At 42.2% G+C, this 21244-nt stretch overlaps 1 protein-coding gene and 1 pseudogene across 1 annotated transcript; one reads left to right on the forward strand and one right to left on the reverse strand.

The window, feature by feature from the left end:
• Positions 1-184: 184 nt before the first annotated feature.
• LOC115796991 (FH2 domain-containing protein 1-like) lies at positions 185-7911 on the forward strand (annotated as a pseudogene).
• Positions 7912-15749: 7838 nt separating this feature from the next.
• Positions 15750-19372, reverse strand: LOC115797425 (tripartite motif-containing protein 16-like). The gene is made up of 2 exons (XM_030754006.1): positions 17944-19372; positions 15750-16809 (listed from the first exon to the last, which is right to left on the reverse strand). The coding sequence occupies exons 1-2, from the start codon at positions 19334-19336 to the stop codon at positions 16373-16375; spliced, it is 1830 nt and encodes a 609-aa protein (XP_030609866.1). The 5' UTR covers positions 19337-19372; the 3' UTR covers positions 15750-16372.
• Between the last annotated feature and the right edge of the window lie 1872 nt (positions 19373-21244).

Genomic DNA, 21244 nt, shown 5'->3' on the forward strand with positions numbered 1-21244 from the left:
AGTCTATGACTAAAGGTAATCAAGGACCAGTCAGCTCATGTGTTGGAAGCCGAATCAGATTAACAATGTGCACATGGTTCAAAGGTGAGGTTGCACTGATAACGTGGGGTGGAATTTTCCTATTATAAATTTTAGAAGTCTGTATGTCTGGAACAGGAGTTTGACTCATGACCAAGCATGGGCAATGGAAAAAGTAAGCATTCAAAACACATCAGTGAAAGTGAAATGTTGCTTTTGAAGGAATTTTTTTCAAATTATCCCATAATTGAGGACAAAGCTCATGATTCAACCACAGAAATGAAAAAAAAAATGAAATGCATGGACTACTATTGTGAATGACTATAAGTCAAATTAAAAAGTTACCAACAGGACCCTCCAACAGATTCAGGTAAGTTTTATTTATATTATTTATAGTATCCTGATTGTTCTAATCACTCACTCATTGTTCTAATCATACAGTATGAGGCCACATATTACCTTGTAAAGGTCCTGTGGAAAAACATCAAAATACAGCTGAAGAAAAACACAGCCATTGCTCGTAGGAAGCGTTTCAAGACAGGTGGGAGACCCCCGGTTAGACCACAGACCGATGACCTGGGAGATTTGTTGACTGGGATGATTGAAAGCCAGCAACCCTTGGAAGGCAGCCCAGATGATGATCATCTGGACAGTTCAGGTGGGGAAACTCTTGTATACTCTTTGTTACAATGTGACCTGATTCTGAATCAGATGTTGGAGGAGCCAGAACAAAGTCAGAAAAATCAGACCTCTGCACCTGTGGCAGTAGCCGATATCTCCATCCCAGGCAGCACAGCAAGAGTGAAAAGGCTGACTATCCATGAAAAACTTGCTATAGAGTTTCATGAGCACAAATTGCAATATCTAAAAGAAGAACATGAACTCAAGATAAAAATCCTTCAAGTGGAGTTGTCATTCAAAGAGATGGAGAGAGACATGAAGCAACAGCAGCAGCAGCAAAACTTCAGTGTTATTTCCAACAATGCCTCTGTTGACCTTGTGCCATTATGAAATAAAAATGTTCCATTACAATCACAGTTTATTCAGTAATGAACCATATTTTCTCTTTATCTTAACCATTTTCAAATTGATACAAACAAAATCAAACAGATCACTTGTGGATCACTCAACAGTTTCTAGCTTCTTTTCTTTTTCTTTATGAAAAGTGCTGCACAGCAAAGCTGTTTCTATGAGCATGTCCAGTTTTGTCATTGGCTACCTCCATGGGAACATGTGGGTCATTGTAATATTCAGTTGGTGGGTCTACACAGCCATGCTGTCTGAGGTAATTCTGAAGCACTGCAGTTGCCACAATAACAATACAGCATCTTCTTGGTTCAAAACATAATGAGACATTGGAAACGATTCTTCCAGATACCAAACATGAAAGTTCCACATGCCAAAAATCTCAGAGTGATAAGTACTTGTAAGGAAGGAGGTATAGGAGTTCCTCTTCCTGAGTCGCAGGAAATCTTTGTCTGAAGCAAATTATTTCAGCTGCAGTGTTTTATACATATGAATTACTTCTGTCTCTGAGGAATCTTCTTTCTGGTCTTGGTGGTGGTCTTCCCGCATCATTGACGTAGTCAAGATAATCCATTTTGCCCATCCTCAGTGGAGCATACAGCCTTTACTCTGAAGTTAAACCTGCCTCTGGCCAGGTTTAATTTAAATCTTCGTTTAGACCTGGATTAGCTCTAGTCTTCCTTCAAGACAGAAGATTATTTAACTCAAGACTAGGACAAGTCTGGGACTACTATAATCCATATCTGAGTAAGCTGTTGCAATAAGTCCTGGTTTAAAATGTGATTTAATGGAGAACTGGGGTTTAATCCCTGTATGGGAAACTGGGCCTGTGTGTTTAACCATTTTTCACTAAGTGAAAACTTTGTCTGCTCAGTTTTTCACTGTTAAATTCTCACTGGGTCCTCTTTGGTCAGAGATTGATCCACAATTTTCCTAAAGAGTTATTCTGCACTCCTAAAATACAATTTAACATAAGGACAGCAAACTAAACACAGTCAGTGCAACAGAGAGAAAATCACAGTTCTAACAGTAAACAAACTCAAGTATTGTTTTGACGTTACTGTTGAACTAGTTCACATGTTTCTGTGGGTTCAGTATGTCGGTTTGAGTAAAAAGTGCATTTTAATGTTAGATACTAATGTTAGATTATGTAAGTTGCAATCTAAAATCCCACAGGGCCTGAATGCACCAGATCATTTAACTATGATGACTCAGTAACTCCAGAAAATGTGTATTTATATTAGTTTCACTGATAAATGTTCAACAGTTAGGAAGGTGGACAGTCAAACTGGAGACTTGTTCCAAAGACACTTGTTGTTGCAACTTTTTGTTTCTTATGAGGAAGACTACAAAGAGCAGCTGCTTCATGGGAAATGTAGTTCTATTGCTGCACAGATCCTACTGTGTGTTTAATTTCTGTTTGTGTGTTGCAGGGAGGTTATGCAGGAAACGCAGTAGGTTTCAAGCTGTCGTCCCTCCTGTCTCTGGCTGACACCAAAGCAAACAAACCGGGCATGAACCTGCTGCACTTTGTCACTCTGGTGAGTAACATGATTGCTCATTTTTACCTTGTTTCTATTTTATGTGTTTGCTGTCTTGAGGTTTATTTTTCTCAGTTTGTGGCCAGTTTTACATTTGGAATCTTTTCATTGACATTTGTGTGTCTCTTCAGTGCTTTGTGTGGGTCTTTGATCTTTTTTGGCATTTATGTGGCTTTTTCAGGTATTTTTGCCACAGTCTCATTTTCATTTTGTGATCACTTTGTATTTGTGTAATCATTAATCTGGCACACCAGGTTTCTCCCCACACTATATTCTGCCAGCATCAGCTGGGGCTTATTTGGCTCTGGTTGGTGTCAGCTGTCTTGGTTGACACCCTGCTGCAACATTTCCAGGAGGTCAGGGACAGTTCTGGATTGGTAATCTGGGGATGTGGTCCCCTTTTTAAGAAGGAATCACAACTTCCACTTTTCCAGGGAAGGTCTATGTGGGAGAGTCCACCCACTGAACTTCAGATTTAGGAGATACGATGTGGTTCTCATCCTGGTTGTGAAGAACTGGACGAACTCTTCATCCTCTCAAAGATATTTGAGGGTTTGCATGAGTTTTCCAAAGAAGCCTACATGTGTTTTATGGTCTCAGCATTTACCTGCGTTCCTCTGGGTTTCCAGTGAGGGTTGCTTTGGTTGTTCTGGGTATTCCCCACTCTTCCAGTCTATTTATTAGCTGGACAACTGCAGCCAGGAATTGGTTCACATTGCTGTCAATAAATCGGAATCATTCCTGGAGTATATAAGTCTCCGCCAGGGCTCCTTTTGTAGCAACTCTACTCTGGACAGCATTTCTAGGTGTAGCCAAGAGCCAGAGGGTGTCGGGTTTAAGGTCTCAGAATCCCGCCTCCACTTTTTGCAGATGATGTGACCCTGCTGGATTCATCTAGCAATGATATCCAACTCAGACTGGAGCGGTTTGATGGAGAGTGTGAAGTGACAATGATAAAAATTAGCGGCTCCAACTCTGAGGTCATGGTACTGAAGAGGAAGCTGTTGAGTTATTGGTTGACACAGTAAGTTCTGACCTCAGAATTAGAGAGTGAGGTGCTCAGTCATTCAGGAGGGGCTCAAAGTAGAGCTGCTGCTCCTCCACATGAAAAGGATCCAGCTGATTCGGTCAGGCATGGCTTACTGGGGAAGCCTAGAACACAGTGGCCACATTATGTCTCTCTGTGTCCCTCAAAATGAGCTGGAGGAGGTGGCTGGGAAGAGGGGGTTTGAACATATCATGGAAGGGTGGATGCATGGATGGAGCCTCTTCATGTTTCCCATGTTTTTGATATTTGTTGCTCCATTGCATTAGTGTCACATTTGTTTGTATTTATTTTAATTTCTGTGGCTGTTTTACATCTTTGTTGGTTTGTGTTATTTAATAGACACTTTGTTTGCAGTTGTTTTTGGTTTTTGTTCTGTGACCTCACTTTGTGTCTCTTTGTGGTCATATTTGTATCACACAGTTTCCTCTTTTGTTTCTAAAGTCTATTGATGGCCAGTTTTTGATTTAGTTTCATGTGTTATTTTTATGGTTTTAAGTCTCTTTCCAGCTATTTTTCGTCGTTGTGTCTTTGGAGTCATTTTGTGTTTTTGTGGGATTATTTCATGTGTCTTTGAGGTTATTTTGCTTGATGTTGCTGATGTTTCAGTTTCTTACAGTTTCATTTATAGAGTCAATCTCAGGCCCCTCTGACCTTGTTTCCTGATCCATCTGTGTTTGTTTGGTGTTTCACTGTCTGTGAGGATCATTTAGAGTTTAGACCTTAAAGCAGAGGATATTCTGTGAGCTATTTAAATGTTGATTTTAATATTTCCAAAAATGAATTTTGAACCTCTACGAGCTCAAAAACAAACTTTTTTTTTTTCTCTCTAGGAAGCCCAGAAAAAAGATGAGAAGCTGCTGGAGTTTCCTCACAAGCTGAGTCACATCCAGGCTGCAGCCCGGTCAGACATCACTTCATGTTATTCACATATTAAACACTACAGTTGTTCAGATAAACACTGCATTTCCCATCAGCACCGCTGCCTCATGTCCCTCCATTCTTTGTCTTCTTTTGTTGCTATTGGAGGTGATTTATTTCCCATCATCCTATTGCATCTCTAAAGAATCTGGATCAACAGCACCCCCTGCTGATTTATTTTCATCCCTTCATTCATCCCTGAAATTACACCACAGCTTGAATGGGACTACATGGATTTAGTTTTTTTCCCTTCCTTTGGGTAGGATCTCATTGGAAACATTGGATAAGGAACTGCATGCGCTGACATCTCGTGCACACTCAGTGGAAGAGAGCATCCAGAGAGACACAGAGCTGCTGCAGCAACTGGACAACTTCCTGCAGGTAACACACACACACACACACAAATATTTATTTTATATAAACTGCCAAATAATTGAGTTTCAAATCAGTGTTTTATTTTCATGCCTGTGCATGTGCGTGTTTCTGCGTTTGTCTCTCAGCACGCCACATCATCTCTCTGCTCACTGCGTGAAAGCCGGCGACAGCTAAAGAGGGAAGGCAGCGAGCTGATCGACTTTTTCTGCGAGGACAGAGACACTTTCAGGCTGGATGAGTGCTTCAGCATCTTCCACACCTTCTGCTCCAGGTTCACCAAAGCTGTAAAGGTACAAGCATGAATGCAGACACATTAAGGTCTACATAACAATGCACACATGATCCAGTGCAGACATGGATAAAAGTATTGGTGCCCTTGAACTAATAAAGTCTTTATTCAATATTTAATATTGCTTCAGATTTTCAGTGTAACATATTATTTTTTTAAATCCAGCAAAACAAAAGGGCACATTAAAATGCTTTGAACTTTGGGTTGCGCTGCAGCAGTGAGATAGATATGTCAGCTGCTTTGTCCCGGAACGACCAGACTGGGCTGCTGATGGAGCTCCTGACCTCTAGGTCCCACCCTCGCTCTCCTATGAATAACTCCCACAGTCCTCTGGGACACTTTGGGAGCTTACGTCGTTCCCGAAGATCTCCATCCTACTTGCCTTCTATTACTGCTGACCGGGAATGCCACACTTTCCTAGAAATGGCAGCTGATCACAAAAACATTGAGCAAAGGGGCAGGGGGAACTGTTTCCCATCTCCCTCCAGTCCGGGACATTCTTCTCCAAGAATCCCAGTGGTCAGCCAGACAACACCACAAACCCCTTCATCACCTCCCAAGAGGAGTCCACAAAACACAAACCATGCAACTGCCATTTACCTCAGTCGAAATGCTACCCAGACTTGTGCAAATGCCACTAATACTGCAAATGAAGTTGCAGTCAAAGCTACCTCTGACTCAAACCAGCAATCTGACCACAACAACAACAACAGCTTTCGACCTGGCATGGGTTTAGGTAGTGAAGTAACACTTACAATAACTAAAACAACAAATGCTGAACAGGTTTTAAGTCAGCAGCTTGACTGCACTAATGAGAAGTTTGAGCACAGCACCACTGCCACAGGAAACATGGTGGTGGTGTTAGAGAAATGCACATTGGTACCTGAGCTAAAGGTGTTTGGCACTGACGACACCCCGACAAGCCACAGTGAGGTCAGGCATGCCAGTTTTTACATTGACGGTATGGAAATCACAGATTTGGAAGAAAAGAAAGTGGACAAATCACAAGTTCATCAGGTGCAGAGTAACTCCCAACAGATTGGAAATATAAAGAAATCTGATGAGCAAATCAATGAGTTAAGCTCTTCCTCATCGCAACAAAAGGACGACGAGGGGCACGAGAAAAAGGTGATTGTATGGTGCGTAACAGGTGTGTGTGAGGCTGCCAGTGACACACACGGCACACGTGTAGAAAGTGAGAAAGATGAGTGTAAGGGTGGTAGCCAGGGAGGAAGCCAACAAGCTTTTTCTTTCCTTGCCAATGACATGCCTTCAGAACCTCAAACAGCCAATGAAAAAGCAGTGCCTGTACCCATCAGCAGCCAACCGGTGCCTGTCTCCCGCTGTGATGACACGTCACTGCTCGTTTCTTCCTCCGTGTGGCACCCGACAGAAACTGCATCAGCTAATGTAATGCCTGCTGTGACAGCAGATGACTCTGAGGAAGACAAAGAACTGGACCATCAAGAAGAAGAAGAAGCAGAGGTGTTCATCGATAAGAACAGTGATGGAGTGACTATCCCAAAACAATCAACAGAAGACAAAATCAAAAATAAGGTGGCTTCTAAAGACTCGACCAATACAAAAGCAGCTTCTTCCACCAAAGTAAATGCAGAACCAGCAACTTCATTTAAACTACCCAACAAGAACGTTCCTACCTCTAAAGTCCGAACTGCTGGGAAGAAACCTGTTAGCCCAAACACTGTCTCTTCATCTGGCAGATCCAAATCTGTTCGAACCCTCACAAGCTCTGAGAACCAGGACATGAGGCAAGTTGTGCCAGTATCCAGGACCAACCGAAGTCCACCCCGGATCAAACATGCAGTGCCCACCAGCCTGGCTTCCTCCAGATGCAGCAGTGCTTCCCCTCAAGGAAAAGATAGACCTGCAACTGCTCCTACATCCCGACAGTCTGGCATCCCCAAGACCTCAGATCCCAAGTCTTCAAAGGACCAGCAGAACCAGGACTTGCAAGGGAAGCCATCCATCCGAAAGCCCATCATGAAACCTAAAGCTCAGCAGGAAGAGAAGATCTGTCGCTCCACTCTGCGGACGCTCACTCAGGGTGGAAGAAGTGGAGGAGGAGGCAGCGTCAGTGCTCCTGCCACCCCTTTGCACAATACCACTAGCACTTCATCATCAGTGCTTCCAGGTTTTGCACGAAGCACAGCTTCTTCTTCTTTTAGACATACTCACACCCCCCTTTCCACTCCTTCTCATTCCCCCAACGCTGGCTTGGACTCCCCCAAATCCTCCACTAACACCTCCTCCTCTATTACCCCATCCAGCACCTCCTTGGCTTCTTATACGGTCAGGGTCGCTAAGAGTCCATGCCTCAACAAGATCTTCAGATGTTCAAAAATTCTCCCCATCCTCGCAGAGGAAGTCTCAAAGTATCAGGTCACACGATGTGGTTGCTCCCCCTAAAGGCCTCAGGCGGAATGACAGCACCAGCGACAAGTCCACTCATTCTCAGGACTTGTGCGGGGCTACGAGGCCGCGCTGGAGATGAACTCTTGGGGTTTCAGCATGGAATTCAGACAATTTTTCCTAATGATTCCTCCTTCAGGGGATGCACGCTGCTATGAAATATCTACACATTTTCAAATTTCAAGTTTAGTTTGAGAAGCAAAGATACATTCCAACATGAAACACAGTGAGTTTGTCTTTTACACTTAATCCTTGTTGGTTACAAGATTAAAGCAGGTAGGAGCTGAAAGTGCTAAATTATGGTCACTACATTTTCTCTGTACTATAATATACTTAATAATCATACAACATATATCTTTTTATTTTGATCACATCAGAGCTTCAGGCTCAGTCACACCAGAAGAGGGCAGAGTGAAGCTTCGTGCTCTTGAAACAAAGAGTCAGGAAATGACTGCAGCCTGTGAGCTGATTGCTAGCAAACTATCAGCTGAGAACATACTAACAGGAGCAGTTTGGAGTGCTTTGGGGGCTCCGGCCATGACTGGATCCCTCCTGTTAGGCTTATAGACATTCAGAGTCAGTTGGCATCTGCTCATCTGTCCACAGACTAAACACTGGTGTCAGACACTATGAGAGAAACTATCTATTTGTCCTTATGTGCTTATCAAGGTGGGGGTGAGGTGAGGAGTACAACGTACTGTATGAGAAAAACAAGTAGAAACAAAATACAAACTGCAAAGTTGAACACACTGAATTGAGAGGACATAAATGAGGTGAACAGAGAAATAAAATATCAGTTTTATTATTTTTGCTTATTTATATCCCCTTTGGTTTAATCTTGTGGTCAGATTTTTTGTTCAAGAGAAATAAATATTTGCAGCTACAAAGATGTAAATTTTTGTAAATTCAGCAGTTTTTATTGCTTCATGTGACTGAATGCCTTTTTGATTCTTATTAAGCACCTTTAAACTGTGTTAACCAAGCAGAGGAATCTCTTTAATTTGGGCCTCATTAAAATAGACATGATTAAAAAAAAATTACAGTAGTTGAAAAACTATTTTTAACCTAACTATTTTAACCTTCACATAATTAATTTTTTGTGAGTAATGGAGTTTTTTTGTAAACAGTGATCAGTTTAAGAAAGGAGACATTCATAATGTCTATGATTTAAACCAACAGTTTCCAACTCCCTTGGGAAATACTGCAGTGCTAAGTTTGTTCATACAAGGATATTTTTATGGTTATCTGCCTTTATTTATGTATGTAATTAATATTTGCCCACTAATTAATAAGGTATTATTCTTCAATAACTCTGCACACTTTATTTAGAAACTGTGTCACACTTTTTTCCAGTCATTTGAACTGAAATCGACTGAAATATCTTGACTCAGGTGGATGAATTGCCTGAAAATTTTCAACAAACTTTGACTTAAGACTCCATTTTCATATTTTTGGGAGTTCAGGAAACACAAATGTATTATTGTTTCCTGGTTTTATGTAGCAGTGAGTGATCTAAAAGCAAGCAGAAGCTAAAGTAACTGTGGTGATTTGTTGCCAGAAGCCAACATTGTCATACATGTGTTGTTACACCAAAATGTGTAGTTTTACTAAATTACTGCACTTTGAATAACCAGGTAAAATATTTTATTCCTTTTCATTGTTTTCAGTCATTGTTTTGGTTTCTTTCTGCGTATTAAACACAATATCTTAGGAACTGGGGAGCTGCGAGATGTGTTGTTGGCTGATAAGTTGGAAGAATGACTAAGTATATTTATTCATTAAGTCTGAGCTGACATTATTTTAGTTACTGTTGCCTTGAAGCAGTTTGGCCATTCTCCTCTTGCATTTTCAGGCAGAGAACTGCTGCTTACTGCATGTTTTCTCAATTTCAGACCATTTTCTCTACACTTCAGATGGTTGTGGTGGAAAATCTCATCAGATCAGCAGCTTCTGAAATACTCAGACCAGTGGTGGTTCTATTGTTACTGGTCTCCGTATTCCTTTTGGCCGAAAATTCGAACTCAATTAAAACCATAGTTTCCAAAAATTATGGGGTTGAGCAGGTTCCAGTGTAGGCTGTTTATTAAACATTTTAGTTACATACACAGCACAGTCAAAAAGCAAGACACAGACGGTAACATAGTTAAGACTGAGATATATACACACACACACACACACACACACACACACACACACACACACACACAGAGAAGAAGAAGGAAAGTGTTGACTGTGCTCCGGCTCCCTCGTTACTCCTTTTCTCCAGCCGAGGAGATGCAGAGACTGAGGGCATTTTAACAAACTGCTGACCTAGGCATGAATTTTGGAATGAGCAAGACGTTCAATCCGCAGCCACAGCAGAAGGCCATACACAAGTAGCAGAAGCTTTGACGCCCTGAGCATGAATGAGAGCAATCCCAGCAGGCCTCAAATCCCTTCTACCACTTTTAGACACACAATATGCATTTTATTTCAGTGTAAAAAGCAGTTTAGTTGCAAATAAACAGAAGTAGGAATAATAACTGTAAATATCAGCATTGTGGTAATAAAATACCCAACATTTCCCCCTTGATACCCTTCTTTGGGTATCATCCACAAAATATGAAAGGTCCTGTATAAAGGAAGATCCTGTAGAGTCTACAAGGTGAACATCAAACTACTGTGTGAGCTACATTGGGTTAATATACTTTTTTAGCAATCTTCAGAGAATACTGAACCCCAATAATGTATGTATCACAATTCTTTGGCTCAAACCATAAGGCTTTTGGATATAGAAATACTTGGTAAAAATAGTCGCTATATGTGATATATAAAATATGATATCAGTGCTATATGAATAGGACATAGAATAGGAATAGCCCAGAGCTCCGTCTTCATTGAGTGGGGGTTGATCAGCTTGGGTTTATCAAAGGCAGGAGATCCATAGTGACGTTGAATCTGTTTCTCACAGTAAGAAACTAAACAGACCACACAGGACTTGATGTCTTTCACCTTCAGCCCAGCGCAAATATCACAGGCCACATCATCAGGTCCAGCATAGCAGTGATCAGCATGAGCAGCTTGGAGTTCAGTCTTCTTCAGCTGCTCCACTAAAGCTGCTAATATGATGTTTTTCACCAGGACAGGCCTCGGTGTGAAAGTCTTCCTACACTGAAGGCAGCTGTGGATTCCCTTCCCATCCCCTCTCCATCAAAGTGTGTTTTAATACAGTTCATGCAGTAGCTGTGTCCACAGGGAATAGTCACCGGATCCTTCAGTAGATCCAAACAGATGGAACAAGAAATTGTGTGTTGGTCCAGCTGAACTCCTTTCTGTGCCATTTCTGCTCTCAGTGTCAGTGACTGAATTTCATTCACTGAGAAGGAAAACAGGTCCTATCTCTGATCTCTGAATGTTTCTGCAGTATCGGCTGTTACATGTCTCAACATGTTGGTTACACTCATCTTCTAGTTGCACAACTAAATGGTAGAGAATGAGGAAATGTTTGTAGAGTTTAGCTGGTGTGTTTTGCGTCAAAGGAGGAGCTATCAGATTTTTATTTACTCCAGGAAGAGGAGCCGTTTGAAGACACTGTATGCTTAACCTTTCTTTCATTGTTTGGCTCATTTCATCTGAACTGAGCTCAGATGGTGCCTTCCTTGTATGAAGAACAAGACAGAAAACTTAATGTTGGCATCTTATATCTTAAAGAAGCATTTAGATCTCTTAAACATATTTCAAGAAAGATGTGTTCTCCCACAGCGAGACTGCTTTAAATATCTCCAGGTCAGGAATTATGTGACTTTGTAAGTGCAGGGCTGGACAGATTTGATGACTGTCAAAATCATCTTTCTGGGTCAGAAAATTAGTCTCTTGTCGGTTCAGTACACTCCAGAATATTGTCCCAGCTAGGACTGATATCATTACAGAGGAATAGGAAGCAGAGGACTTTTTATGACTCAGTGGTAGCATCTGCCCTTTTCTATCCAGTAGTCTGCAGGAAGAGGCGCTTTTGCAGGTCGTTCATCCCAGCAGCAGTTAGACTGTACAACACATCATGATGTCATTATTCTGTTGGGTCATGATTTTAGGGGCCCCCGTGTTCCTTATGGCTGACAGTTCAAACACAATTGAAACCAAAGTTTCCAAAAAAATCACTGGGATGAGCAGGTTCCAGTGCAGGCTGTTTATCAGACATCATGGTTACACAAAACACAGACAGTAACAGAACTAAGACTAGAATACACAAAAAGAGAGAGAGGAGAGAAACAAAAAGCTGTATACAAATTACCAGCTAGAAAAATATATAACGATATCTGTATATAGTGTTTTGATGTATATAGTGTTTTGATGTATATGTGTATTGATATATATTTTATGTATATAGTGTTTTCTGTTTTATTTCATTTATTTTATTTCATCCTTCTTCTCTGTACTTGAGTTGCTGTAATATGCAAATTTCCTCTGTTGCAGGATAAAGGCTTGTCTTGTCTGTCTTATCTCAGTGCATGGCTGGGTCCTTCTAAAGAAGTAGAAACCATTTCATGGTTATAAAGCAGAGATTTTATTCCATAAGATGATGTTTCAGTAGACCTTCTTCTTCAGGGCTTAAAAATGAAAGAAATCACATTTATATACAAATTTCACAGGGCTTCTGCAAAGGGCAGTTGCAGCAATAATACCTCTCACGGTTCTATATCCAGAATGTAGCAATGTAGCAGTTTTGATTGCTTTGGGGCTTACAGGCACTTAGTCAGTTGGCATCTGTCCATCCATCCACAGACTACACACTTGTGGCAGAAACAATGAGAGAAACTATCTATTTGTCCTTATCTGCTTATCAAGGTGGGGGTGGGGTACACCGCATTGTATGAGAAAAACAAATAGAACCAAAATACAAACTGCAGAGTTGAACACATTGAATTAAGGGGACATAAACAAGATGAAAAGAGATTTTTTTCAAAAGTTATAAATATAAATTTATGTTTTTATTGCTTCATTTGATTGAATGCCTTTTTGATTCTTATTAAGCACCTTTAAACTGCACTAACTGAGCTGAGGAATCTGTTTAATTAGGGCCTCATTAAAATAGAGATTATAATATTTTAATAGTTAAACAATTTTTAAAAATATTGCAGTGGAATTTTTTTGTTTTTTTAGTAAATAGTGGTCAGTATTCTTCTATCACTCTGCACACTTCATTTAGATTAGATTAGATTAGATTAGATATACTTCATTGATTCCACCAGTGGAGAAATGATTGTTTACAGAACACCCATCCAAGAGATAAGTGTCTGCGGCCTCGCTGCCATCACCGAGAGGTGCTGCTGTTAGAAAGTGTATCACACTTTGTTACTGCTTGAAGTCATTTTAACTGAAAGAGAGTGATATATCTTGACTCATTTCCCACAAACATTGACTTTAGACTCGATTTTTGGGAGTTCAGGAAACTGAGAAATGTATCACTGTTTCCTGGTTTGATGTGGCAGTGAGTGATTTAAAAGACAGCAGAAGCTAAAGTAACTGTAGTGATTTGTTGCCAGCAGCCAATATGTTGGTCTTATATGTGTTGTCACACCACAATGTGTAGGTTTACTAAATTACTGCACTTTTAATAGCCAGGTAAAATATTTTATTCCTTTTTGTTGTTTTCTGTCATTGTTTTGGTTTCTTTCACCATATTAAACACATTATTGAATAGGAACTGTGGAGCTGTGAGATGTGTTGTTCGCTGAAAAGTTGGAAGAATGACTAAATATATTTATTAAATATATTTTATTAAATCTAAGCTGACATTATTTTAGTTACCGTTGCATTGAAATAGTTTGGCCATTCTCCTCTGGCATTTTCAGGCAGAGAACTGCTGCTCACTGGATTTTTTTCTCAATTTCAGAACATTTTCTCTAAACTTGAGATGATTGTGAGGGAAAATCTCATCAGATCAGCAGCTTCTGAAATACTCAGACCGGCCTGTCTGCCACCAACATCCATAACACGTTCAAAGTCACTTCTGTTCTTTGCCCATTACTATTGGTACTATCATAGAGAATCATAGCTTTATTCTGATTTTTGTTTTCATATGTACTGTAGGCATAATAAAAAGTGAAAAAAAAATCAGATCCCATATAGTTACAAAAGTATTCATAAGCAGCTTATTCTTGTAAGAATGTGCATTTATCAAAGGAAAAATCCCCAAAAAACTGTTTATTGAACTTTCAAATGTAAAAATACTGCAGATGTTGGTTAAGAGTAGATCCACAATGAGACCTGCATCTGTTTCCTCCCTGAAACTAAACAAAGCAGCAATGATAATAATACAATTCAGGATAAATGACAAAAATAGAAGCTTCATTCATCATGTAAAGTTTCAGTTTGCTCAAAAATAAAATAATGAAGTGTGACAAATTACTTTCATTCAGTGGTTTCATGAACAGATTCACCTCATCCACATGACCTGTCATGTACTGCTGTGGCAGGTATAGGCGTAGGAACCGGGGGGGACGGGGGGGATGTGTCCCCCCCCCAATATTGGAGACTGGCGCATTTGTCCCACCCAAAAATTACACCGTGGAGGAGAATCTTTAACTCACGTGCTTTTATTTTGAAGGTGCAACATAGCGTCACGCCACTGCGCTCCCCCCGCTCCCCTCTGAACGGCTCTGAGTGTTTGGGAGGTGGAGACAGCAGCAGGAGCCATAAACTCTTTTGAATGAGGTAAAACGGTCTGTTGGGAATGTTGCCATGAATATGGCTTGTTTATAACAGCTTGTTGTCAGTTTGCTTTCATATATAGGATAAACTTGACTTACTGGACAAGAAGTCAATTTGCAATCAATTTGTGGCTGCAAATGAGAGGCGCAATAAACATTTTGGCTCTTTTGCCTAGGCCAGTGTTTTTTAACCCTTTGTGTGCTCCAGCACCTGTTTGGCTAAATGCAGGACTGTAAAGAGGCAACACAGCTTGTCTATTAAATGTAAGAGGTATCACTTTTATTTATTTATGTTGGTTATTTTTTTTTAATTGATATGTATTAGATTTTATTTTTGTTGGCCAAACAAACAGAGTTTCAAACTGAATAGAAATATTTTAATAGCTGTTTTTTACTTAAGGTTGATATTAAAAAGTGAATAATTTGTTCATTACATTGTTTGTAAGGCTTCTTTCATGTCAGAACGTTGTTTAATTAAAGAACCAGTTCTATTGCCAGTCAATCTACAAAAATGCATTTTTGACCAGTATTAAATGTTTTCGACCAATAAAACATATCAAACTTTGCACTTGTGTGTGCTACTAAATTATTTTTGCGCTACTGAAATATTTAGCTTGCTAGTATATGAAGGAGTGTGAGGGCCACATTGAGAAAAAATAAATCATTTTGAGCATTTTGAGAATAAAGTCAAAATTTCGAGAAAAAAGTCATCATTTCAAGTCAACTAACGGCTACAGCAGCTATACTCTCTACAAAATGCCTTGGGTAGATGAAACAACTTGATCAGTTGTCTTGTGATTCTGCATATCCCTTCTGTACTGCTTGAAGGTGCGACCATCGATATCCTTGCATCTAACCACTGCCAGTTTGTGTGTTTTTTTTCCTTCTGAGCCAATGCAGCTTTCTGCACTCTCTCTTTAACATCCTCATACTCATCACTACTTCGTGTTTATGTACTAAAAGAGAAATTATTTCCTTGTTACTAAAACCGATTCTAAAGTGTAGTTTCAGTAACTCATAATACAAGACATTCTGGAAGGTGTAGCAGACATGGCGTGGCAGTTGTTTGACTTGAAACGACTTTAATCTGCACATTTCGACTTTTTTTCTCAAAATTTTGAATTTATTCTCAAAATGCACATTTTTTTTCTCAATACCTAATACTCCTTTGTACTAGTACCAGTGCAGCCACCTGATAAAGTAAGCGTACAGCGTGGAATGACACGGTCATTATACTTGATAAAAGACTCAAGCCATTTTGTTTGGTGGTTTGCCCACAGCTTACCATTATAAAACATATACATATGTAAATTATACATCCAATAATATAGGTGTACACAACACTGTTTTTCCAAGAAACATCTGAAAAAGAAGAAAGTAAAAGATCAAACAACATTTTTTCATGCTTTGCTCAGAGTATTTATCAATCTGTCCAGTTTCCAATATGTGTCCCCCCCAAGAGTAAACGCATTATTACACCCTTGGTGGCAGGCAAGGCAGAGGACCTCAATGAATAACACCAAGGCATAAAGCTTAATTTTAAATCTGGCTTCATTTACAGCTTTACTTTAATTCAGGCTTTATTTACAGGAGTCAAAACACGGGACGTGCTGGGCACAAGCCACCAGCACAAACATCAACTCACTAAATTTGACTTGGCTTGACTAACATGAACATAAACAGACTGGACTCCTGAGACAGAACAAGCAAAACCCCCAAGGGGCATGGGAGTCCAAACAAGGCTCAGGTTGTCTACCTGGCCATGGGAGGATGCTGGCCGCAATACCAGTGGCACCGACAAGCCAGTTCAGGAGGCCAGCTGTGAGGCCAGGTAGCAGTTCAGGTGGTCAGCCAATAGATCAGTGATGGTGAAGAGGCAGTTCTGGGGTCCGACTGCAGAGCCAGTGATGATTTTGAAGAAAACAGAAGGCTGGCCATGATCCCAGTGGTAGCAAAGCACACGACTCAGTTCAGGGGGACTACCGCATGGCCAGCGGCAAAGACGATACCCTTCAGGAGACTAACCGTGGGGCCAGTGTCAGCGATGAGGCAAAATAGGAGGCCAGCCGTGGTCCCAGTGGTGGTGATGGGGGATCTCTGGAGGACGGCCATGTGGCCAGCGGCGAAGGCGCCCAGGGGGACAATCGCGTGGCCAGGGGCGAAGATGGAGGAGGACTGCTTGTCGGTGCCGGGGGCGAGGACTCTCAGTTGTCATGGCAGGTAGTTGGTGTTGACGACTGTGAGGGACACCCTTGGGAGACTTGGCAGGGACCCTCAGGCGATGTCGACAACCCCTGGACGACTCAGCAGGATTCACAGGCTCGATCTCTGGCTGCTTGGACTGAGCGGGACCCTCCGGCGACTCGGACTGAGTGGGCTGAACTGGACCGTCAGGACGCTCAGTTTCCAGACATGGCTTGGCCTGAGGAGCTGCTGCAGCTGATGCTGAAGACTTGTGCTGAAGGCCACGCCCACCTGAGGAACAGGAACAGGTGCAGGAGCAGGTACAGGTGCAGAGATGGGCCTGTCCATGGCCGCCCCTACCCGTGGAAACAAAATGGGTGCAGGAATGAGCTTGTCTTTGGCCACACTCACCTGAGGGAAATGAATGGGTGTGAGTGCTGGGTGCCTTGCAAGAGCATGACCCACAGTCTCTAGAAAAACAGTCTCTTTACCTGCCCTGTTATTAGAGACAGTCATGGAAACAAGCGCAACAGAATGAATAATGTCTTTAACAACAGGCAAGAGTCCAGAAGCCAGGGATTGCCTGACACCAGTCTATGTTACCAGTGTGCTATAGCTTTCCTTTGCTCCTCACAGGGATGTTTAAGCCACAGATCACACAGGTTCAAAACGGAATTACAAATTTCTGAACTAAATTCCTCAGAGCAAAAAACAGTCTCAGTGGATGAACATGAATGGTTTTTAACCTTGGCAGGCTTTGAAACAAAAAATGAGTCCTCAGGCCAAACAATAATCTTCCTACCATCAAGAGACAGAGAAAGAGCTGCAGAGTCCATAGCATGATGATAAAACATTGTATCAGGGGGAACAACACTAGCATCACTGACCTCAGTTTCCCCTGACACAGTCTTTGACTTAATAGTTTCAGCAAACTTTTTGGAGACAAAAAGAGGATTAATCACTGTGTCAGCGGGCTGGGACTGCAACACCAGGACCATGACATGATCAGTATGTTTGACTCTGAATATCAGCTCCGTACAATCAAAGAATGACTGAATGATGCTGACTATAGTTGATAGACATTTGAACACCAACAACAAATTAATGTAAATGTAATTGTAGATTTCTATGTTCAAACAAACTCAGTCATTAACTGGACAACAAACAATAAATAGCAGCCATTAAGTGTGACTAACAGCTGAGTGCAGAGAAGAAACAGCACAACAATGATGGAGACCAAAGAAACTGAAACAAACATTTTAACCAACTGTCCCTCAGTGACGTCTGACTATTTCAGCATAATGAACTCTGCAAAGTCTCCATCTGACCAAAGATAAACTCCAGCATAGAGCGGCTGAGTGAATGTGGTCTGGACTCTGTGGAGGAGAGTCATGGTTTTAAAGATACTGTAGAAAGACAGAATACCTGCTCCGTGATCCAGGTACACTCCTACTCTGGAGGACTGAGAACCTGAAAGGAGAGTTCGGACTTTGTTGAAGTAAAATGCACAACTGTTTGTGTCACAACATAATGACCAAGATTTGTCATTTCGGCCAAATACACATTCATATGACTCCCCATCTCTGCTGATATCCTTATATGTGAGTGCAACACAAACTCCTCTCCCTCTCCACACCACCTCCCAGTAACAACGTCCAGTCAGACTCTCTCTACTCAGGACCTGATAACATCCAGTGAATCTGTCTGGATGATCAGAATAAGACTGTTGTTGTTCCATTAAACTTACTTTTCTGTTCCCCTCAGATAATAACAGCTGTGTGTGTGCTGTGTTTGGATCCAGTGTGATTTCATGTGAATATTTTAAGAATCCAGCTCTGGTCTTTGGCTCTGGTGGTGACAGTAAAACATCCACTTCAGTGACTGTCAGTGAGATGTTTGTCCATTCCTCTCTCAGGATGTCCTGTAGTTTATCTGTGGTCTCTGACACAGCTGCTGTCACATCCTCAAAGTACCTCAGAGGACGAATATTGATGCTGGATGAGTGTGTAGACTCACTGAGTGCTGACAGTGAGGGGTAGTTGTGTAGAAACTGGTTGTGATCCTCTGTGTGTGAGAGCTGCTCCAGCTCGGCGTCTTTCCTCTTCAGCTCAGCGATCTCCTGCTCCAGCTTCTCCTGAAGCTCTTTGACTCGACTCACTTCAGTTACCTGCTGGGATCTGACCTGCTGCTTCACATCAGAGCTTCTTTTCTGGATCAGACGGATCAGCTCAGTCAACATCTTCTCACTGTCCTCCACTGCTTTATCAGCGGAGCCATTGATGGCCTCCACCTCCTGTTGAAACAGCTTCACATCTTTCTCTCGGTCCTGGATTCTCTGCTGGATGTTTAGTCGTCTCACCTTGAGCTCCGTCTTCATTGAGTAGGGGTTGATCAGCTTGTGCTCATTAAAGGCAGGAGATCCATAGTGACGTCGAATGTGTTTCTCACAGTAAGAAATTAAACAGACCACACAGGACTTGATGGCTTTCATCTTCCGCCCAGTGCAAATATCACAGGCCACGTATTCAAGTTGAGCATAGCAGTGATCAGCTGGAGCAGCTTGGAGTTCAGTCTTCTTCAGCTGCTCCACTAAAGCTGCTAATATGATGTTTTTCACCAGGACAGGCCTCGGTGTGAAAATCTTCCTACACTGAGGGCAGCTGTGGATTCCCTTCCCGTCCTCTCCATCAAAGTGTGTTTTAATACAGTTCATGCAGTAGCTGTGTCCACAGGGAATAGTCACCGGATCCTTCAGTAGATCCAAACAGATTGAGCAAGAAATTGTGTCTTGGTCCAGCTGAACTCCTTTCTGTGCCATTTCTCCTCTCAGTGTCAGTGACTGAATTTCATTCACTGAGAAGGAAAACAGGTCCTATCTCTGATCTAGGCGTGTTTCTGCAGTATCGGCTGTTACATGTCACAACATGTGGGTACACTCATCTTCTAGTTGCACAACTAAAGGTTTGCAGAGTTTAGGTGGTGTGTTTTACATCAAAGGGGGAGGAGCTATCAGGTTTTTATTTACACCAGGAAGAGGAGCTGTTTGAAGACACTGTATGTTCAACCTTTCTTTCATTGCTTGGGTCATTTCATGAGTGGTAAATGCTTCCTGGGAGCATTTACCACTCATGAAACCCAGTTTGACCAGAGTTTTAATGACATCATTAACTTATACATTAATCACTGCTGTCCAAGTAAGGAAAGTCTCAAATACAATTCTAATTTTCTTGGGGATGTCCTTTAAGCATGTTTAAAAACTGAAAATGAGAATAATATATTCACTTTATTTCTCTTCAAAGATATATTACTAATAATGAGCTTCAGTGCTTTGACATCACAAACATACTGAAGTATAAAAAGAAATATTATACATCTGATTTTATTAGATTTTATTAGTCTGATAACATTTAGGAACACAAACGTGGACAAACTGAGCTGAGGCTCTTTAAGTTCCACTCTTCATCAGCAGGGTGACACCGCCCTCTTGTGTCATGCGCCATGTTTTTTTTTTTTAATCTTCACTTAACTCAGATGGTGCAAAAGGCAGGGCGCAAAGCATGGGGGTGTAACAGCAGCTCCTTCCTCACCCCCGCCTTTCTTGACTCTGACCATTTTAAACTCTCTGCCCAAGCAGGGCACAGCAACTCAACTGACAGCCCACCTGGAAATGCCAGTGTGTTGCTTCCCAGATCCAGAACACACTGTGCGGTGCTCAAAGTCCAGGCCCAACATGAAGGGGTCCTGTACTGCTGCCACCCACACCTTAGTGTTCACTATGAGTCCCCCCACCTGAATCGGAACTAGGCCCCTACCTAGCATGGGTGTCAACTCTCCAGTCACCATCCACAGCTTTACCACAGTGGGTTCCAACGAAATCACCATTGATACCACTTCGGGTCTCATCAAGGTCACGGTAGAGCCAGTGTAGACCAGGGCCATACATGGCACTCCCTTCCGTTTGATGGGGACGTGGCAGAATTCCCCCGCATACGTCCAGCCCACCACCCTCATGGCCTCCATGTTGTCACCTGCTTCCATGGTAAGAGGAGCCACTTGACCGCCAGAACCGGTTCAGCCCTCTGGAGCCCTTGCAGCATGGGAAAGAGAAAGGGGGGACCGCGCTGCCCCACCTACACGGGCCCCCACACTCCTGGCAGGGCACACTAATGGACATGTCGACAACCGGGACACAACAAACCCGAGGGGCTCGGCACGAGTGGTCAAAGTGGCATGCTGGGCACAATGACAGTGTGCGGACCAGTTCAGTCAACTCAGCAGCCCAAGCTGGCATTTCCTGGCCAAGACTCTCCTGGCTCGTGGCCCTCATGACCGTCTCACCCACGCCTCGTTCACATCCGATCGAGGCTACCACAACCTCCCTCTCCAGGGCCAACTCTAGTGCCTCATGAAGAGTGCTGGGGTGGGCAATCAGCATCTGCATGTGCAGCTCCCCTGGGGTTATAGCTCTAATGAACTGATCCCTGGCCAGCTTATTTTGTACGTCGTTGGGCATGTGGGAGTAAGCCTTCTTTTTTCCACATCGTTAGCCAATGCTTGTAGCGTTTCCCCCAGCCATCTCCACCTGTTTGATAGCTCCACTCGCAGGACAGCAGGCTGCCCGCACTGCCCAAATTGTCGCTGCAGGGCCCCTACTAAAGCCCTATAGTCTGCACTCTCAGACTATGGGGCATTAGTAGCAAAACCAGACACGCTAAAGCCTCTCCAG

The sequence above is a fragment of the Archocentrus centrarchus genome, chromosome 18 (assembly GCF_007364275.1).
Source record: "Archocentrus centrarchus isolate MPI-CPG fArcCen1 chromosome 18, fArcCen1, whole genome shotgun sequence".
NCBI classification, from domain to species: domain Eukaryota; kingdom Metazoa; phylum Chordata; class Actinopteri; order Cichliformes; family Cichlidae; genus Archocentrus; species Archocentrus centrarchus.